This window comes from Anopheles moucheti, chromosome 3 (genome assembly GCF_943734755.1).
Source record: "Anopheles moucheti chromosome 3, idAnoMoucSN_F20_07, whole genome shotgun sequence".
Taxonomy (NCBI): Eukaryota; Metazoa; Arthropoda; class Insecta; order Diptera; family Culicidae; genus Anopheles; species Anopheles moucheti.
Window position 1 is genome coordinate 23,486,997 of NC_069141.1, and position 18,917 is coordinate 23,505,913.

General features: G+C 42.4%; 6 protein-coding genes across 7 annotated transcripts; 3 read left to right on the forward strand and 3 right to left on the reverse strand.

The window, feature by feature from the left end:
* Positions 1-177: 177 nt before the first annotated feature.
* On the reverse strand, positions 178-3,456 carry LOC128303385 (CD63 antigen). 2 transcript variants are annotated; one of them, XM_053040321.1, is made up of 7 exons: positions 3,104-3,456; positions 1,349-1,445; positions 1,080-1,268; positions 819-995; positions 641-743; positions 436-575; positions 178-365 (listed from the first exon to the last, which is right to left on the reverse strand). In XM_053040321.1, the coding sequence occupies exons 2-7, from the start codon at positions 1,412-1,414 to the stop codon at positions 294-296; spliced, it is 747 nt and encodes a 248-aa protein (XP_052896281.1). In that variant the 5' UTR covers positions 1,415-1,445; positions 3,104-3,456; the 3' UTR covers positions 178-293. The 2 variants fall into 2 exon arrangements, with proteins under 2 accessions (XP_052896281.1, XP_052896282.1); XM_053040322.1 differs by lacking the exon at positions 3,104-3,456 and adding an exon at positions 2,920-3,045.
* Positions 3,457-4,078: 622 nt separating this feature from the next.
* LOC128304341 (YEATS domain-containing protein 4) lies at positions 4,079-5,249 on the forward strand. Its single transcript, XM_053041519.1, has 3 exons — positions 4,079-4,216; positions 4,279-4,759; positions 4,839-5,249. Exons 1-3 carry the CDS (start codon positions 4,169-4,171, stop codon positions 5,000-5,002), a joined length of 693 nt encoding a protein of 230 aa, XP_052897479.1. The 5' UTR covers positions 4,079-4,168; the 3' UTR covers positions 5,003-5,249.
* Positions 5,250-5,314: 65 nt separating this feature from the next.
* LOC128302450 (sialin) lies at positions 5,315-13,265 on the reverse strand. Its single transcript, XM_053039276.1, has 4 exons — positions 13,204-13,265; positions 8,928-9,136; positions 6,438-7,514; positions 5,315-6,352 (listed from the first exon to the last, which is right to left on the reverse strand). Exons 1-4 carry the CDS (start codon positions 13,244-13,246, stop codon positions 6,143-6,145), a joined length of 1,539 nt encoding a protein of 512 aa, XP_052895236.1. The 5' UTR covers positions 13,247-13,265; the 3' UTR covers positions 5,315-6,142.
* Positions 13,266-15,027: 1,762 nt separating this feature from the next.
* Positions 15,028-16,357, forward strand: LOC128303426 (transformer-2 protein homolog beta-like). The gene is made up of 4 exons (XM_053040368.1): positions 15,028-15,117; positions 15,205-15,725; positions 15,803-15,933; positions 16,223-16,357. Exons 1-3 carry the CDS (start codon positions 15,115-15,117, stop codon positions 15,897-15,899), a joined length of 621 nt encoding a protein of 206 aa, XP_052896328.1. The 5' UTR covers positions 15,028-15,114; the 3' UTR covers positions 15,900-15,933; positions 16,223-16,357.
* An 18-nt stretch (positions 16,358-16,375) lies between these two features.
* Positions 16,376-17,666, reverse strand: LOC128300749 (2-oxo-4-hydroxy-4-carboxy-5-ureidoimidazoline decarboxylase-like). Its single transcript, XM_053036927.1, has 3 exons — positions 17,656-17,666; positions 16,729-17,067; positions 16,376-16,655 (listed from the first exon to the last, which is right to left on the reverse strand). The coding sequence occupies exons 1-3, from the start codon at positions 17,664-17,666 to the stop codon at positions 16,472-16,474; spliced, it is 534 nt and encodes a 177-aa protein (XP_052892887.1). The 3' UTR covers positions 16,376-16,471.
* Positions 17,640-18,411, forward strand: LOC128304214 (proteasome maturation protein). The gene is made up of 3 exons (XM_053041376.1): positions 17,640-17,733; positions 17,810-17,941; positions 18,010-18,411. The coding sequence occupies exons 1-3, from the start codon at positions 17,731-17,733 to the stop codon at positions 18,268-18,270; spliced, it is 396 nt and encodes a 131-aa protein (XP_052897336.1). The 5' UTR covers positions 17,640-17,730; the 3' UTR covers positions 18,271-18,411.
* Positions 18,412-18,917: the final 506 nt, after the last annotated feature.

Below are 18,917 nucleotides of genomic sequence, written 5' to 3' on the forward strand. Positions count from 1 at the left end.
AGCGCGAAATTAGTATATTAAAACTATTCTATTGGATCTACCACAAACTAGCGAGATGATTTTTCTTGTTGCATACCATAGTTTTTACTTGCTTGAATGGGAATCCATTTATCTGTTCTACGTGGTCATCAGAAAATTTATCCATCCAGAGAATCACAAAATAATAGCTAAGCAGTATCTAAATTTTCGTTCTTCTTTATTTACGTGTGTTGCATGTGTTAATACATCTCTTTGTGAAGCATAATGTAACTGCTATAAACTCAACTACACATCGTGACGAACAGGTATGGATGCTAATAGGTACTACTTACTCCTTGCACCTTGATTTGTTTCGCAAGATAACAAGCAAAAAGAATACCAAAGAACTGGAAAAACAAGAACATCATTAATCGTTATAAGTATTCTCGTATAAGAAACTTTTCGCAGCTAACTGACCTGAATGACAGCCAGCGCTATACCGGCAGCACCTAGGCTTACAGCGTGTGCCTTGATGAAGTCGCCGAAAGAATCGATACATCCAGTTTTGCGCAGAGTAGCACTGTTGGGATCCGGACAAGATACGTATCCAACGGCACCTTTCGATAAACAAATACAATAGAGATACATGTACTGAAGCGTAAATTGGTTCGATCGTTCTTACCCGTCTGTTTCCGACAGCAAGTCATCGGAAGGAACGTTTCATTGAACTTTGTTGGGTTTGCACGCGACCAATCCGAGCTATTATAAACTCCACAGCAATCGAACTAGAAGTGAAAAAGAGGAAAAGCTTCATTTACTGTACGCCTGCACAAGTAAATGCCAGAACTCTCAATACTTACGTCGACCTGAATCTCGTCCCAAATCAATGTAATATCACCACCATTCTCTCCACCGTAGCTCTTCATGGAGGAGTTGAGCGCATTACTAACAAGCTCCCTGGTATCATTACGCAGCACATATCCGCTGATTCCAGCCGCCAGTTCCAGAATAAAAATCAAAATTAACAGGACCGAAAACTGTGAAAACATAGATAAAAAATCAAAGATCCAGGCATTTTAAAAGGAATAAATTGATAACTCTGCTCAGCGCAAGTGGCTTACCGTTAGGATCATGCAATAATTTTCCTTATAAGCGCCACAGCACCCGAAAAAGGCAATCACAAAGATAAACGATCCGATCACCACTAGGAAGGTGGGAATACTGAAAAATTTTGCATCGAGAATGTCCCGGAAATTGTGATACGCTCCTTGAACCGTCAAACCAACGGCCATTATAATTACGCCCGTGATCTAAAATAGTCCATCGAAGGAAACGTAATTTATTTTATTAACGAACGTAGCATATTTGAAACATCGCATCGTGAACTTACCGCGAAGAAAAAGTTAAATAGGAATAACAAATATTTAATGAAATTAGCACTAGTTGAAAGAGCCATTTTTGCGGTTTGTCTTTATCTTCTATCGGATCTGTAAAGGCGAGAGAATGCGAAATGTGATTAATATTATTGAGTATGTGAAGAACCTAACTTGAGTTGATTAGTCAATAGCAGATGTTGATGAGATCTAAAGCAGTTTTTTCCAGTATAATATCATGTAATCGTTATTATAAATCGAACTGCATATATTAGCTCTGTAGAATGATGTTAAAAGAGTATTCTGAAACTATTTTGCACAAACGCCCGGCACAACGTGTATTTGCAAAACAAAAATCCCACTTCGCTGACCCTGTCTAGGGACGGACAAGGGTTATTTACTCACAGGTACATACGAATTGCGTTGTGAATGGCACTGCAAATTAGTCCACAGGTTCGGTTTACTGTACGCTGCTAAAAACCGTTCTAGCAAGATGCTAACGATAAGATAACCGCTTATCGTACCGTACTTTCGAGAGAGCTTATATCAATCAGTGACAGAAAACGGAAACATAAAGCATGAAGTCGGATTGTAACAAAGAAAATAAATGATAAAAAAATATTGTTCCATATTGGTTGAATAATCTACACTTAATGGTTAGGTCGGCACGTTGACGTTATGCAGGTGATGGATAGGAAATAGTAATTCTGTATGGTTTCCGCTGCTTCAAATCACGAAAGGACCCCATCATTGCCGATGCAGTGCATGAACCGGTTCGTGTTTTCAAACCTTCGCTTAATGGGTGGCAGGGTCACGCAATTTCGATCCTTTCGATCCGTGAGAAGCAGGGAGGCGTAAAAAAAGCTATCATGCAAAAACGACAATCTTTCCTTTGCAGCGTGGATCCGACGTTTCGTTCAGGGCAACTTTCTAGCATCGGTTTGACATTCGGGTGTTGCGTAGCATGAAAAGGCGTATTTTCAGGGTTAAAAATCGATCCAAAAGAAGGGGTTTACATCTTAACGCAACAAGGCATAATAACCTCCACCGCCATTACTACTACTATCCACCACCGCGAGCATGATAAATTCATGGTTCATTTTTTGCACCCATATAGCGTGGATATGGTGGGGATGGCAAAAGAGTGGGGGTTTTGATGCCGGCTATCAAATGCCGATCATTATGCTGAGCTAGCCTCGAATTCGACGGTGATCCATTCCGCCTGGTACAGTGAATGTTTTCGTGTTCTTCTTCTTTTCGCGTACCCATTTCGTAACACCTGTAAATTGATCTATTTTTTCCAAAACAGATGCCATACTTGAATAACAAGGCTGCTGTATGTTCGTTCCGTACCGTCTCTTTTGGTTTGTTTAGTTTGGCAAGCAGCTCAGTATACTACTATGTGCAGTGTTGTTTATTGAACTCTGGAGGAGCGGCAAACAAAATGCAAATTGAAACATAAATTGAGTCGCAAAAAGGGTCTACGTGGCCAAATATCCATGTGTTTGAAGAAAGGGAATATCTTTCCCGTGCGCTAACGACTCAAAAATGTCCATCCATTGCACCAAACTGCACTTACTAAACTTACTTTAAGTTTAATGGTTCTAGCACGAAGTAAATGAATCACAAAAAGGAACAGTTTCAAGTCATCACACTCGCTAAATTGAGAACCTCAACGTGCCTCTTTGTATATGGCGTGCTGTGAACTGATAAGATGCGTAGGTGTATATTTGACTGGGTTGACTGCAATCGACGCAGCAGGCTAAACTCACCCGTAGCAGAATAATACTTTTCACAGAACTCTATCGCGTGTACTTTCCACTGCCTGTTCAGTAACGGTCGTTGTTTCAACAAACACGAGGCAGAATAATTGCGATGGACACGTGTGTTTTTAGCAATACAATTCACACAACACGCACACACGATCGTTTTCCACCTCTCCACTTGTTCAATCTTCCCGAGCAGTGTGTATGCACCTAGGGATTGACAAATTCTCCACTCGCTTTGCTTGGGTCTATATGGCGATGCACACCCGACGAATGATTAAAATGGAATGAGCTGACAAAACCACATGTAAGCGTGTGGGCATAACAAACCACAGCACCGCACACAGTTTACATACATCCGAACTATCGGTTGTTGCATGTGATAATATCGATCGATGACGAATACCGCTTGAAATAGTGCTCCGGGCAGGAAGCAGCTTATCCGGCCAATGGGGCAATCATAATTGAATCGCTGTGAGTTAGTAAATTTGTAATGAATGCACGGTTTGTAAGAGACCTTTCCTTCGGTACATAAATACGGTAAAAGAGCGAAAGGTTACAATGTTGTTGGAGCGAATATTGCAATGATTGTTGCAATGCTTGCTATTATAGCAATTAGCGGTACAAGAAAATATAAGAAAATGGTAAGAACGAGCTGTTAGCACCTTAACGTAGTATCGGAAACTGATGCATCTTGTTTGAATGCGTAGAATTATTTCCTGAAAATATGTTACCGCTGTTGTTCCTTTTATTTGATGTTGATTTTCTGCTCTTTAATCTTTCATGCAATGAATGCACTTTCTCATCGCATTTGGTTTATTTTAACTGTAAAATCCAATTATTTTTCCTGGCAAATAACAAAAAACAATCTGGTTTTCGGGGTAATTCGAAGCATTTTTGAGAAGAACTGAAAAATGTCCCTATCAAACGTCAAATCATTGACAGCTGCCGGCAATCGCAGCGTTGTTTACAAACAATTTTTGTGCGCAAAGCGATCTGGTTCTTTTCTTGCGGAGTTTGTTTGAATATTGAAGATTTTACCATAAAACTTACCATATACACTCATCCAACATGAACATGTTAACGCACTTTGGCCCCGACTCGGGAGGACGCGTTAAGGTATGTAAAAGAATGAGCAACAAAGCGCCAAACTATCTCCTACTTTACGCTCCCGTTTCCAGGGATTAACCATAGTTAAACCAGTCGTTTACGGGAATGTGGCTCGTTCCTTTGGTAAGAAGCGGGAGGAAGATGGCCACACTCATCAGTGGACGGTGTACGTAAAGCCGTACAAAAACGAAGACATGCAATCGTACGTGAAAAAGATACATTTTAAGCTGCACGAAAGTTATGCGAACCCGAATCGAATCATCACGAAACCACCGTACGAAGTGACCGAAACGGGCTGGGGTGAATTTGAAATAGTGATCAAAATTCATTTCCACGATCCCACGGAGCGGCCGGTTACGATGTACCACATACTGAAGCTCTTCCAGTCACCCATCCTAGATGGGGAAGTATCTTCGCAGATCGAAGGTAAGAAGGGTTTGGTGTCGGAGCAGTACGAAGAGCTGGTCTTTCAAGAACCAACACAACTGATGCAGCAACAGTTGACGAACGTAAAACCGGTAACGGCTGGCATCTGGAAACATGATACAGATTGTAAGTTTTTCCGCAAATTTATGCATTTTCCCTTATTTCTTTATTTTAAACATAATTTTTCTTTCCCGTTTCTCTCCAGTTGAGGAAAAAAAGGTTCAAGCACTGGAAAATATAATCGAAACCAAGGCGAAAGTAATATCAGAAATCGCGCTACTGAAGGAGAAGCTAAAGCTTGCAAGGGAAACGATAGCCAAGTTTAAAACCGAAATGACCAAGGTGCAAGGACAGCAACCTGCCGCGTAAATCACATCCGATCGTTAGATCAATTAATTGGAAGATGATATCTGAAGACTCAATGTAAGTGCATGAATCGTGTAAGAATTTAAGGAATATACTATTGTAAGAAATATTTGTAGTAATAATAATTGATTAACACGTTCAGCGCCGTGTCAAAATCGCGCAAGGCGATTTCCATAGAGCATCACCCAAATTGGGTGATGCGGCGCTGAACGTATTAAGTACAATAAACAACGAATTCCGAATATGGTGTACTGAAGAGAAAAACACAACAAACGCCACGTTAATCTTGTTTTATATATTTGTTTGTATTTTGTTTGCAGCATTGTAACTACCATCATGTCTATAGTGTGTCCTACATATTTGCCCAAGCATTTTCCAGTCTAACATTCCGTCCTATACTCTATTCCTTTCGGTTCGTTCCAGCTCCTGTTGAAGTCTTTCATATTTCATGCGATTGTTTCTGTATTGATAGATTTTTGTGAGAATAGTTTCTATTTGGTTTGTTAATCATTTTATTTTGGGTACCAACGCTCTACCAAGGCAAGGCAGTTTGACATTGAATGTGCGAAATTAAATGTGTCCACTTAGCGTACATTCATTGTTTTTTTAAACTTTTCTCGCGATTAAATGCTCTCGGGTTTATAGGAGTAACATATGAAACGACATTTTCGCACAGTTTACATCACTCTATAAGTGACTGCTGATTGATAGGTGGGTGAAAAACTATGCTATACCAAACAACAGTCATCCTCATCACTGTCCTTTTGTAAATGATTTGTTGTACAGTCCCTTGAAACATTGACATCGTTGTTTTTGGATTTATAGTTTTCATTTTTTTAAATAGATCTTATCTGATAGTAGCGTCCAGTATTAGTGTACTGTGGCTATTTCTCTTCGAGTCCATCAAACAGCAGATAACAAATACATGAAACAAACTTAGTGTATCTAACCTTAAGTACCATTGATTTCGGTAAGTGTAGCAAAATAGAGAGAATAATCGCCAATCAAAAACGATAGTCGAATATTAACTAGAGTAGCATTCACAGTTGATATGCGATCTCATTGCATAGAACAACTTCCTCTCGGAACGCCCTTTCCAGAACGGCATTTGAACCATTTGCTTCGATGAAATAATAAGTTACTTTACTGCTCCTGGCTGTTATAGCTCTGTTTGGATTCTTTCGTGTTCAACGGAGTCGCTTCCGCTTCGGCTGATTCAATCGCACTGGCCGGTTTGTCACCTTTGTTCCAGGGTTGTTCTTCACCCGACGCCAGCAGCAGGTAGGCAATGATCTCCAGAATGTACAGACCGATCGTAACAAAGAAGATTACACGCCATGCACCGATCGTTTGCTAGAAAAAAGAAAAATTCGCGAACGCAACAAAATAAAACATAAATTCGCTTAATTCGTTTACAAAGCTCTGCGCGCATGCTTACATTTCCGTGCGTAATCTGTCCCACAAAGATGGGCACAATGATGCCAGAAAGCGTAGCGGCCGTGTTTGTAATGGCCATCAGTGTTCCGGCATAGTTCGGTGCAATATCGATATGGTTAGAGAGCAGTCCGCAGAACATGCCACCGATTGCCGTAATGCCCACCGTCATCAGAGTAACCGCCAGTCCACGCTGGCAACCGATGTAGCAGAGCGCCAGCAGGCATGCCATCGGTACGGCGGATGCAATAAAGGTGGCAGTTTTGCGCGCAATGGTGGTCGTGATCTTGCCTCGCGATCGTAACGCATCCAGCGTTTTACTGAGCGCCATACTGAAGAACCACATCGTCAGGAACGGAATGGCGGTAACGACGGCATTCTCCTTGATGTTGAATTGTAGTACCTGCTTCATATAGAATGGTAGCTCGATCAACAGCATATACCAGCCCCAGTTGTTGCAGACGTGAGCGATCAGTATGCCGTAGAATGGAGCGGATGTAAACACCTTTCGCCATGGTACGGGAGGTTTCGGCTCGTTGTGACCGTGCGACGAACCCGACCCAAGCGAAGAGGTAATGAGATCGCGCTCCTCCTGATTAATCAATGGCTGCTTGCTCGGTGTATCCTGGATCAGCCACAGCCATAAAACCATCCACAGGCAACTTAGGCCACCCATCACGTAAAACACCGACTCCCAGCCGAGTGTGCCGGCCAGCACGCCAGCCATCAGCATCGAAATGACCGTACCGAGTGCGGTACCAGCGTACACGATAGCGGACATCACGCTTCGTTCGTTCGGTGGAGCCCACGATGCCAGCATTACGTGCATTGCCGGGAAGGTCACACCGCCTCCGATTCCTTCGCCAACGCGCATAACGATCATCGCAACGTAATGCATCTTGGCCGCGACCGGTGTGAGCAGGGTGCAGACAACGTTGATTAACACGGAGAAGAACATGACCCACCGGGCGGAGAAGGATTCGGCGACGCGTGCTCCAGGTACCTGAGAAACCAGGTAACCCCAGAAGTAGCAGCTCAGAATGATGCCCTGTACCGGTTCGCTCCAGATGAATGGACCGTCCTAAACGGGGGGGCGGAGAGCAAATAAAAGAGACAAAAATGTATGATTAGTATAATAACTTCTACTATGTGTTTTACAGTTCGTAACATAATCATCAGACACCTAGATTTTTAAGTTAGTCATAAAAAGTTGAAGAGATTGATAACAAGTATGCTCCACTGTGTATCATTAATCGTACCAACAGAATAATATTTATGTTAGGAACTGTAGCATAAAAATGCTTGTGAAGGTAATCAGAGCACCGCAACTGATGATAAACGGAATTTTATTTTAAGAACACATAAATTATTTTAATGTTCTCATTATTTAAAGCTTAACAGCATTTACGTTTTTCATTCACATTCGATTGATTGAAAATGATCGTATGTGATCCCATAACACTTGCCATTCATCTAAAGCATATTTTTCATTCTTCTCATTTCGTCTGAACTGAACTGAACGAATGAAAGTGAAACCAATTTAAGCGAGCAGCCTTTTGCAAACCGTGAAGCTCAAGAAGATCCCCAAAGCAAGGAAGAGGAATCGGCAAATAAAAAGGCAACCACAAAACGTTCAATATAAATATCAGCTGTTAACGCTTCTCTTGTGGTTCTTTTTTGCCATAATTCCCATTCGCGATGCCAGCACATTCTTTCAATTGATTGGTGCGGCGCCCAAAATTTCCCAAACACGATGTAGTCATCTTCGGACATCACACCTCCGAACGGACCATGACCTTCTCTTCCATTTGCTTTATGGTTTTAGTCCGGAAAGGAGGGTTGGTTTAATATTTATTTTAGGCATTGGGAGAAGCGAATTGATTAATCTGCATCGCAGGCTGGTGGACGGTTGATTGAAATGTGAGGCACGATAAATTGGCTATATTTGAAACCGCATTCCACGGTAGGTCATTGTGCAGAATATGGTTGTAAGTTGTACTGTTGTACTGATGTCCAGTCAAAAAGCTTGTTGTCAAGTATGCGTATTGGGGAATTGTGGTATTCGCTATCAGGTTGTAAATTGATACATAGATATCAAGAAGGGAACGCAAATTGGCCATAACTCACAAACAGATGTGTTGTTATCAATATTCAGGTACAGCGTATTCGAATAAACCGAGTACGAAACCCAAAAAAAAAGAGTTTTTTCGTGAAAGAAAGCATGGTGGTAATTCATGTTTGTGAGAATCTTCTGTTTTGTACGTTTGATTTAAAAAAAGTCAACAAACCAGCCTTATTTATTTAAGTTACAGAATTATTTTAAAATTATAATGTTGTACGACAAGTATAGGTGAATAAAATTAATCTTAATTCAAAATTATATAGTTAAGCACTGTAAGTAGCGTAAATTTGTTCAACATAATGAATCATACTTCGAGTGTCACACACTGTTGAAGGAAGATAACATAACGATTTTTATTTCCTAAATACTTACCTCAACCGCTTCGGTTGAGTTGCTGCCCTGGCAGACGGGTTCTGCGTTAACGTGTTCCTTCGCCTCGACCGACAATGCGCCGTGATGGGCAAGGGCGGAATGGTTCAACATCGCGACCATCGCCACGCTCAGATTCACCTTCAGCCCGTAGATGATAGCCATCGCGATCGAACCGAGCACGGCCAAAATGTAACGGGCCGGGATGAGGGCTAAAACATGGCGAGAGAAAAATAAAAACAAAACACAGGATAATAAAAACTCTTCAAATCCTGTCCTGAAACTCATGGGGAGCCACATTATCGTGACGTAGGGCGTAGGCGCAAAAGTATCAACTGAAAACAACAACAAAGAGACAATTAAATTTCCCCAATGTAACCAAACGGTTTGCATCATATCATTGCACGGTTCCCTCCGACCATGAAACACACAGGGCTTTGCCTCCGAAGCATACGCATTTGTGACTGGCCTTTTCTTCATGAAGGGGCGCGGTGGGATGGGTAACGCGATTCGACGGATACGATCTGATCGTATGGCATGTAAATCAGTCACACTTGTGACACAGACCAATGCATTCATGGGCAATGTTGAAACAATGGTGAAGAACCCCGTTGGAACGTTAGAAGAGTGCATCGATCCAGAACCGGGGACTGCATCATTCCGCTTCCGGTGAGGGTTTGATTTGTATTTTTTACTTTACTTTTTTTCCTCAAAATTGCACACGGTGGCAGAAGAATATCAACAACGGGAAAAAGTAAGCAAACGTTACATCCGGGGACCAAGCGCAGTTTCTCTTTTCTTGCTGCTGCTATAGTGCATTACGCGAACGAGCCAGCGCAGGTTTAGCGCAAACGGGAATTGTGATGCGCTTTTACCCAACAAACGTTTTAAAACACCAGAAGCGGTAGCTCTGTCGTTAACCAATGAAGGAAACCGTTCGATCGGGGTGATTCTTTTTAGGTAAAGGTATCTTATTTACGTAGACAGTCGATGTCCGCCCATGTTCTAAGGAGTGGCAGACATCCGCACAATAAAAAGCGAACGTTCCGTTAAACGTTACGCTAGAAGAGATTCGAAAGTTATTGCCTAAAGAAGTACATGCGAACGACAACGTGACCGACGTCATATGCCAGATGATGGTGGATGGTGAATTCTCAGGGCCCTTTGCTATCACCAAGCGTTTGTGTCAAAGAGATGGGCTAGGTTGTATACTCCTCAACCTAGCGCTGGAAAGAACCATCGGAGGTGGAAACTTCGGGGACATAAACATCATTCAACATCAGACATCATTGGTCTTAGACATAACATAGACATCGTTGGTTTACGGCTCTCCTACGTAGCATCCCAAGGGATTGAGCAGTTGAAGCAGGAGTTTTCTGCTAGTAAATTCTACCTTTCGCTTGGGTGACGTACAGATAGGGATTACACTCGCCAAGCTCCGGTGAGCTGGTCATGTGTTGCGAATGACACCGTACAACCCAGAAGGTAAAGTCCTTTTAGGTCGTCTATATGAACCTTTCACGCCCTAAAGGCTGGATTTATGAATTGGCAGATGAAGCTTATGGACTATAAGTGGTTTAGAGGACTAAAGCAAGTCGCCTAAACGATTGTTGACACGTAAGTGTTTGGAGTTTTGTATGAAGATTGTATCAAAGATTGAAAAACCAATTACATACATGATCGTGTACGTTGTCATGTTGATCCCTTCCAGCACTCACCGATCGTTGTACGTTGTACCCAGAAAACAATGCAATCATATTCACATCGTAAATTGTGGCAATGCGATCTTGGACATGGATGGAGCCAGCAAACCTATCAACCTGCTATCGATCAAAGTCAAACACACAACCAAAGAATGCAAACGATGTTCGCTGGTTGAGTGTTTTTTTTTTCTTTTGGCGGGAAATTGTGCAGGCCATCCGCCCGGGGCAGGAAGAAGCTCCGTATGCGTTACAGAGAGCGCGGCGATGAAAATCTTAAATTTTCCCATGGTGACGATTGTTTGTGTGGCTTGGTCCACCTGTTGGCCTCATTGCAAATATACAAACACTTCTGAACACTACTCCTAGGAGGTCTCTCCCGTGTTATGTGTGCGTTAACGACCGCGGTGAAACCAATTCCGCTCTTTGGAGCATGGGAGAAACATTCTCTTCTCACACCGATGGGGACGCGCAGTGCACACCGGCTTTTTGGCGCACCACGTGTATGCACACGAAGGATAACTCAATGTCAAAAGCGTTCCTTTTCCCTTTTCATTACCATTTGCTGCTGTATTTGTTTGTAAGTCTCGCGGGGGGAATGCCGTGTGGATAAGACTTTAATTGAGCAGAATCGGTTGGATTGGAGCCGTTGGTTTGAGATTTACTGCTATGAATATGGAAACCGGCACTTAAAATACTGAAACTGCACCCGGTCCAATTGTGACCCAGATATGATGGCAAAATTTCCCAACGATTTCCCCCACCCAACACAGTTTCCTTGCGATTTTCCCGACCAACGAACGTCACAACATGTTCTCGTGTTTTCGCGCCAGCGTCGAAAGATGCGTCTGGTCGTGTCCTCTAGCTGACCTTTCAGTCATACCCGATGGAGAGCGGTGTACTGCGACCGGAATAAAGATGTACAACAATGAGTAATTCCCACCCATGATTGCGTTTTGAAAGGGAGGATAAGCTATTTATTTCGCGTGCCATAAAGTGGAAATGTATACACAATTAAAAAATCCTTCTACTTTGCAATGCAAATGTACTAGGAGTGAAGAGTTTTGATTACCAATCAAGCATCGCAAGATGTTCAAAATCTGCACCAGCACAATTAGAGAGTCTTTCAACTTCCCTATAATGAATGGGTATTTATATACATTGTCGACAGTTTGTTAAATAAAGCAAATACCTCTAATTGTTTGTTCAATTTGCTTCCCTGGGGCGGGGGAATTTCATCATCAGCTGTCACGAAGCTGCAAAAGACGGGGTCTGCGGTAATGTTGTCGAACTATAAATTCCTCAAAATTACCGCTTTCAGTAGCAATCGTTTTTCTGACTTGTTGTGACTCTGGGTTGAGCGGAAAATAATATCAACAAAGCAACCAACGACTCGTTCGTTTTCTTCCGATACACGGATGGCTTCAACAACCCTGTCAATCTGAAACCCAAAGAAACACGGCCGTGTGTTTGTGCGAATTTGAAATTATTTTACAAGTGTTCCGGGCTTGTTGTCACGTTCGCCGCACCCATAATTCGTGACCTTTTTCTTAAAGTTTGCTCGTGCCCAACCTCAACATTTTTGGAGCTCTGGAAAGATGTTATCCTGCCGGGTGGTTCCACTCTAATCCTTCGTCCAAATCCATGGCACTGGTTACACTTTTCAACTGGTTATGCCGTGAGTTACGCGTTGTCTTTTCTATTTCCAGCTCATTCGCCTTCTTGCCTTTTTTTTGCATCCAAGCTCGTCTGCTACAACGCACAACAGTTGGACCCGACGGTGTTTGCTGTGATGAGAATTGTTCTGAAGTGCATAAATTAAATCTAACCCCTTCGATGACGAAATCTTTGTTGCCACAAGACTTTGCATTCGGTTTCGGGATAAGCAACAGTTCAATCGGACCGGGGGCATCTTCACCAAGGCCACTGTTGTCGCACCAGACAAATGGATGATATCGGTGCTTTAAGACGACACGAGAGTGTGAGCGCGATTTGATATCCCCCAACCCTGCATCGATTTCCTCGACCCTAAAAGCAACACAAACGAAACCGTACTCCACACCGGTGGTTTAATTTTAGTTCACCAAAACCTGAATATCGTCGATGAATGCTGTTGCTGCTGCACGTATCGTGAAAGTGTGTTCATATGGAAGCCTGTTAGATGAGGTCGGAAAAAAGGAGCACATTCCCGTGCATCCAAATGGCCAGACGAGAAAAGGGATCAACTGAACCGTCTGCGGTTTATCGTCTGCATGACCGACGCGCCATAGCGTGGGATGATGTTGGAACTTGTATCCTCCTCCGCAATTTGCTGCCCGGAACAGGACCGTAGATTTGGATTTGATTCTGTAGGGCAACGGCCCTCCCAAAGCGGGTTGCGGTATGTTTGGGATACAACAAAGATGAGAAAAAGCAACCATTGACTCAGGCGCCCCCTCGTATCGATACGCACAGAGAAACTTCGCTTTTTTACCATATGGTGTTTTCATTTTCATCCACACTTGCTGTAGAGCACTGTGATAAGAACAACGCCTTCGCGGGACTGTACTTTTTGCCAACGCACGTCTTGATTTACTTACTTCCCAAGATGTTGCCTTTTGCTGGCACGACCTGATCTCCCATGATGACAATTTTCGATTTCTTCCAGTCTAGAACTCAAACGTTCTTTCACTCACTCGAAACCAATATCTTAATGGTTAGTTTGGCTAGAGCACGCCCTTCACTGGGAAGTTACGTTCACGCTGCACGGAAAACACCTCGACTTCACAGAATCTTATGCAGTGAGGACTCTTTTCACGCTTAAATCTAGTAAGGAGTACGTTCCTCTGACACGCGGTAATTCTGATGCGATACCGATTCCCGGCAGCCGCGGTCCAACTCCCGGCACGTTCGTTCGAAGAATGAGCATACCACCGAGCAAAGGGCTATTGAAACAGCTCGACGGAATCGACACACCAAACGCACCACGCGGAATCCAAACGTACGAGAACGAGTTTCTTCTTTCGCCGATGACACCAACACTCACAAGCACGCGATGGTCAAACGCTGGGTGTTACGATAAGCTTCTGCAATACCTGTTACGGCTTTAATCGATATCTTTATGTTTATAGAAGATAACATTACACATGCTGCTTCAACAACTAGCACTGTTCAATATTTTACAATGTTTTCTGTTAAGTGTAAACGTAAAAAAACGTTTCGGGTTTGAATAGGCATCCGCGGTTCACTCACACACACACACACGCGGAACAGCACGCATGCAAGGTTTTGTTTTCGACGTGCTGCGCACACGCACCATTCTTCATCTTTTTATCTTATTCGTTCGTGAACCGGCACCGAACCGTCGTACAGCTTTTCTCCTACTTCCAAAAAAATATGTTTTATGTAGCGGTCACTGTATATGGCAGCATGGTTCTAGTCGTGGGACGCCGATTACGAGCAAACAGCGAGTAATGTTGTTGAATGCTTGTTTTGTCTCAGAACAGAATAACATCAACTAGCTCCAGCAAATCGGGGCACGTATTTATCTTTGCGTACGCCAGAATGTGATGTGAATTAATAACGAATCGGAAATTAATGCTTCACGCAGATATGTTTTGCTAAATCTTTAACTGTTGCAACAATTCCGATAATCATAAATGTAAACAAAACTTGTTGATTGGAATGTTTTGGATAAATTAGCTTAATTATGTTTGATGTGATGGCATCAATCATCCCTGCGTATGTATCTTTGAGAAAGCAGTCGTGGAGCGAGGACTGAATTTCATCATTCTCATGCAATACCGGCGCATTGATTGATAGAAATGCAACCGTTTGCGTCACCGCGGTAAAAGGTATGACGTTGTGTATCGCAATACGTCTGATGCGCTCAGGAGTGTTTCTGATGGTAAGTTGTTTACATATTACATTAAATACGGGGCATTCAGTATTAATCTTACACGTTTACACTTCAACAATATTGTTGGAAGTTCACCAAGATTACAAGAGTTTATAATTGTAATTATAAAAATAGTCAAAGTAACTAAACAAACGGACCAATGAATTAGGGACATTCGCAATAAGGTGCAGTCTAGGGACGCGTTTCGTTCTCTGCTTTCTCATATATTAGCACCGGTAAAGGTAAAGAACCGACCGAGATGCACTTTTACTTGCGCACGCTCGAGCAACAAGAAGAAATCTCTACTAAAACGAATGATACAAAAGCGCGCGTAATGCATTTTGATTTAGAACGTTTTTTTTTCACTCGACAAAACTCTGCCACAGAAATGCAATGTAACTTACATCCACCTCTCTCCCTGGCCAACTCTCTCCAATGTAACTAACAAGATTTTATCAAAATCGAAGTAGGCACGTTGAATCGTTGCCATGGGGATAAGAGCATCATGTTGCTCCTGAGCCCAAAAGCAAACCATGACCATTAGTGTCAGAACCGCGAGCATCATCGGAGTTCATTCCCTAAAGAAAGAATAAGTGCTGGACTAGCTGCTAAAATGGTAAGCAAAGAATAGAAGGGTTAAGATATCAACCGCAATGTACATCGCATGGAAGGAATTACATTGCGCATAATTGATCCTGCACAGACCTCATCACACCGCAGCTCGGATTATCGTGCAAGTCGTCGGTATAGGGATGATTATCACCGTCCTAGAAGTGTGGAGCGTCGTCATCGAAGCCGCCGTAGCCGTTCCGATTCATGGGATCGATGTTCGCGCCGTTCAGCGTCTCGTTCTCCGCGCCGCACGTATAGCAACCGAAAGCGGTCCCCATCCTCGACGCGTCGCAAGATTCGTGTCGATTCGCCGGAACCCAGCCGATGTTTGGGCGTTTTTGGGCTGAGCGTTTTTACGACGGAACCTTACCTCAATCGAATCTTCAGCAACTTTGGAACGGTCGAGAATACGGTTGTGATCTACGACGCCAAGACGCGATTGTCACGAGGATTTGGATTTGTGTACTTCCAAACTAAGGAGGAAGCATCAGTAGCCCGAGCGCACTGCAACGGTATCTATATCCATGGCCGACGAATGCGAGTTGATTATTCCATCACCAGTCAGCCCCATGCTCCGACGCCGGGCATGTATATGGGGAGAAAAAATGAAAGGTTAGAATTGTGCTTACTAGTTGTAGGAAACTGACACCGAATGGATCCTTTTAAAACATTTTTATTCCATCATTTAGCCGTTCCCCATCACCACGGTATCGTTCGCGCCCTGAACGCCATCGTCATCATGTCCGATCTCGCTCCAATTCTGCTTCGTCGTACGATAGTCGTTAGATAGGACAATCTCTCGATCATCCGGAACATGAACGTAAGTCGAAAAAGTAGAATTCTTGAAAATGAATACATCGAATCAGCTCCATGTTTGATTAGAAACTATGTTTAGATGTAAAACTAGAAAATGAGGGGAAAAGTTCAAAGAGTACACAATTAGTGTATAGAAACTAAGGGAACAACCATCGAAAAGAATGAAACGTTCTATATAGAAAGGTCTGAAGATCCTCACTCTAAAATAACCTGCATAACCGATAACCTAGTCTCATGCAGCAATATGAATATGGTTATAATAAAAGCACTAATGTCTCTCGTTCCATTTTCAGGTTATGGAATTACATGCTTCAACAGCAAGTGCCTCAAGGAAAAGAAACCCTGTGAAACATTATAGGAAGATGCGTGCTAGCTGTAATCGTTCAGATTATGAGAGATTGTGATAAATACATTTCCAGTAATATATACGTTAGTCGTTATTCAAGATGTACTTACGGCGTTACCCTGGGTGAAAGAACCCATTGCTTCAATTTATTTAAAAACCATTCAACCTCGATGAACAAATGCCAGCTACAAATGCGCTACAAATTATCAACCAACTGCAATATACGCAAGCGACAAATTTTCTTCACTTCTCCTAAAGCAATCGCCAACTCCTGCTCGACGGTGTGGTAAATTCGTTCCGATACACTGCGAAGAATAACTTCGAACTTTGATGCTTCCCGAACGCAAACCACAAATGGGAATCCAAATTTGGTTTTGTAACTACGGAGATAAGGTAGTGCACCGCGTTTTATCAACAACATTTTTCTAAAAACAAAACATTCACAATTCTCACCTTTCATTCAGATCAGTTAGTTTCTTTTTGTCCTCTGGCGACAAATTATCCAATCCTACGGAAGCATGCTCAATCGTTGAATCCTCCGATAGTTGATTTGTGTCGAGCATTTTTCCGGCCAGATCTGGATACAGTTTCAGAATCTTCAGCTTGGTATCGGCGGGTAAACGTTCCAGATAGTTTTCAAACGCGGCAATCATTGCGTCGAAGCTTTTGAAGGGTAGTAAAGCTGAGCAGAATATGGCCGCTTCCGGCCAGCATTCAATAACATTTTCGAATGTTTTATGAAACACTGCGGGTGGTAGCGCGTTCAATTGTTGGAGGTTTAGTTTGGGTCGCCTGAAACGATGGTTCAACAGTTTATAATAAGCTTATTACGATAGAGCTTCAATGGGAAAAGGCTGAGTGAGGCCCTGCTGAAAAGATCACGTAAAATGCTTCTTACATTATTGAGTTGATATGTTACGAACTGAATGCGTCGTGATTCGGAAGGTGACCGAATGCGTTTAGAGGCAGATACAGATAACAAAGACTTTCGACTGTTCAACACAATCAGCAGCACGCGGAGTTCTGTACCCGATTGATGCTTTAATCGCTATTTACTATCTCTGTTATTATTTCCAAACGCATCTGTGCTTTGCGTGCTTACACAAACTGAGAAATCTTCATGAAATTTTATAACTTTTGCAAAGAGATAAAGGGATGCAAACTAACCTTCATTTCAAGGCGATTTATTTGTAGGAAAACTCTAGTTCGGGAATTATGTAATATTTAAATTAGTAATGATATTTTAAATTTTCACAAATATGAAGAAAATCAACTTTAAAATGTGCATCCCACCCGTTTGTAAATGGCATTTCGTTTGACTTTCCGTTTCTGAAGGGATGTGACAGCAGCTGTGAATTGACAGTTCGAGTGCTGCCAAACCTGCTCGTCATTACTTGCAAAAAGGAAAACATTCACGACAGACGCGAATTTCATCTCAAAACTAGAATTTACAAAATGGTAAGCGGATTAGTTAAGCGCTAGTAAGCAAACCCAAATATTCATTCAATAATGTTCCATTAATTTAATTGCATAGGACGCTGCCCTAAAAGTAACACCGAAAATGCCGGCAACGTTCAACGAATTCTTGGGGCACTTGGAGCCGCGCGATGAAACTTGTGCCGCTCAACTGCAGGCCGTCCATCCTCTGAAGCAATCTGAGTTGAACGTAAATAAGTCTAGCTGAAGTTAGGGTAAATACGTGTGTTTTAATGAATGTGTGACTTTACTTTACAGTACAATCAACATCGTCACAATCTCAACATGCAAATGCTGCGAAAACACGAGGGTCTTGCGGCACCCCTGAAAATTGCAATGGAGCTGAAAGCCGTTTCGAAGGTCGGTCATTTGCCGTTCCTTCCGTCGTCAAATGTAGCCCGTGATGTGCTGACCGGCCACGATGAGGTGATCGAATTCACGGACATATTCAACTTGGAAGAACACCAGGAACTTTTGCGTCAACCCCATGCAGTGATGGAGAAGGTGTTGGGAATGTAATCACGATTCTTTATAAAATTTGCGTCGAGTGATGGGTTTACAATAAATTCTTAAGGACGATCGTTCGTAAAGTGTGTGTAGTTTGGCACTTTGTACTTACATTTTGAATAAATTAAACGAGTATCAGACGTGGGCGTAGTATGCGATAGTGTAGTCCGTACGATCTGATGGAACAGTGATTGTAATGATAACATTGCAATTTCCTGGCATAAAACCGGTTTGGTGCTAATCGTGCACTGTGTCGTCCTGTGGCCAAACTAATGACGTTTGCAGTTTTTAAAATTGGTACAATTTAATGTGAACACAATCATCAGATTGGCCATATTTAGAAGGACGCCAATAGTTAGAATGTAGAAAAACAAATCACCTACTTGGCGGATCATCGTTTGTGGACCGTAACATTCGAGTTTGAAGTAAAATTAGGCCTGAAATTAGTCGTAAGAAAGTGTAACTTGAAATAAAATGCAATTTAAAGGTTATGAATCAATCGGGGCAACATGAAAAAACATATAAAAATGTAATTAACAACATGCAAAGCAAAATTCGTTGAAAAATCGTGGATCGGCGAAACATCGAATATTAGCATCGTGTGATGCGATGAAATATTTTGTGCTAGCGCCACCTATTAGTGAAAATGTGAAACTAAA

Excerpts from the sequence above, each read along its gene's own strand:
- LOC128303385 (XM_053040321.1), bottom strand. The coding sequence starts at position 1,414 with ATGGCTCTTTCAACTAGTGCTAATTTCATTAAATATTTGTTATTCCTA. Across the intron at positions 1,269-1,348 it reads TATTTAACTTTTTCTTCGCG|ATCACGGGCGTAATTATAAT; the intron begins GTAAGTTCACGA and ends GGACTATTTTAG. Across the intron at positions 576-640 it reads TTGCTGTCGGAAACAGACGG|GTGCCGTTGGATACGTATCT; the intron begins GTAAGAACGATC and ends GTTTATCGAAAG.
- LOC128304341 (XM_053041519.1), top strand. The coding sequence starts at position 4,169 with ATGAACATGTTAACGCACTTTGGCCCCGACTCGGGAGGACGCGTTAAG. Across the intron at positions 4,217-4,278 it reads ACTCGGGAGGACGCGTTAAG|GGATTAACCATAGTTAAACC; the intron begins GTATGTAAAAGA and ends TCCCGTTTCCAG. Across the intron at positions 4,760-4,838 it reads CTGGAAACATGATACAGATT|TTGAGGAAAAAAAGGTTCAA; the intron begins GTAAGTTTTTCC and ends GTTTCTCTCCAG.
- LOC128302450 (XM_053039276.1), bottom strand. The coding sequence starts at position 13,246 with ATGGGAGATCAGGTCGTGCCAGCAAAAGGCAACATCTTGGGAA. Across the intron at positions 7,515-8,927 it reads ACTCAACCGAAGCGGTTGAG|GACGGTCCATTCATCTGGAG; the intron begins GTAAGTATTTAG and ends CCCCCCGTTTAG. Across the intron at positions 6,353-6,437 it reads GACAGATTACGCACGGAAAT|CAAACGATCGGTGCATGGCG; the intron begins GTAAGCATGCGC and ends TCTTTTTTCTAG.
- LOC128303426 (XM_053040368.1), top strand. Across the intron at positions 15,726-15,802 it reads ATGGGGAGAAAAAATGAAAG|CCGTTCCCCATCACCACGGT; the intron begins GTTAGAATTGTG and ends TCCATCATTTAG.
- LOC128300749 (XM_053036927.1), bottom strand. Across the intron at positions 16,656-16,728 it reads CTAACTGATCTGAATGAAAG|TTACAAAACCAAATTTGGAT; the intron begins GTGAGAATTGTG and ends TTATCTCCGTAG.
- LOC128304214 (XM_053041376.1), top strand. Across the intron at positions 17,942-18,009 it reads TGAAGCAATCTGAGTTGAAC|TACAATCAACATCGTCACAA; the intron begins GTAAATAAGTCT and ends TTTACTTTACAG.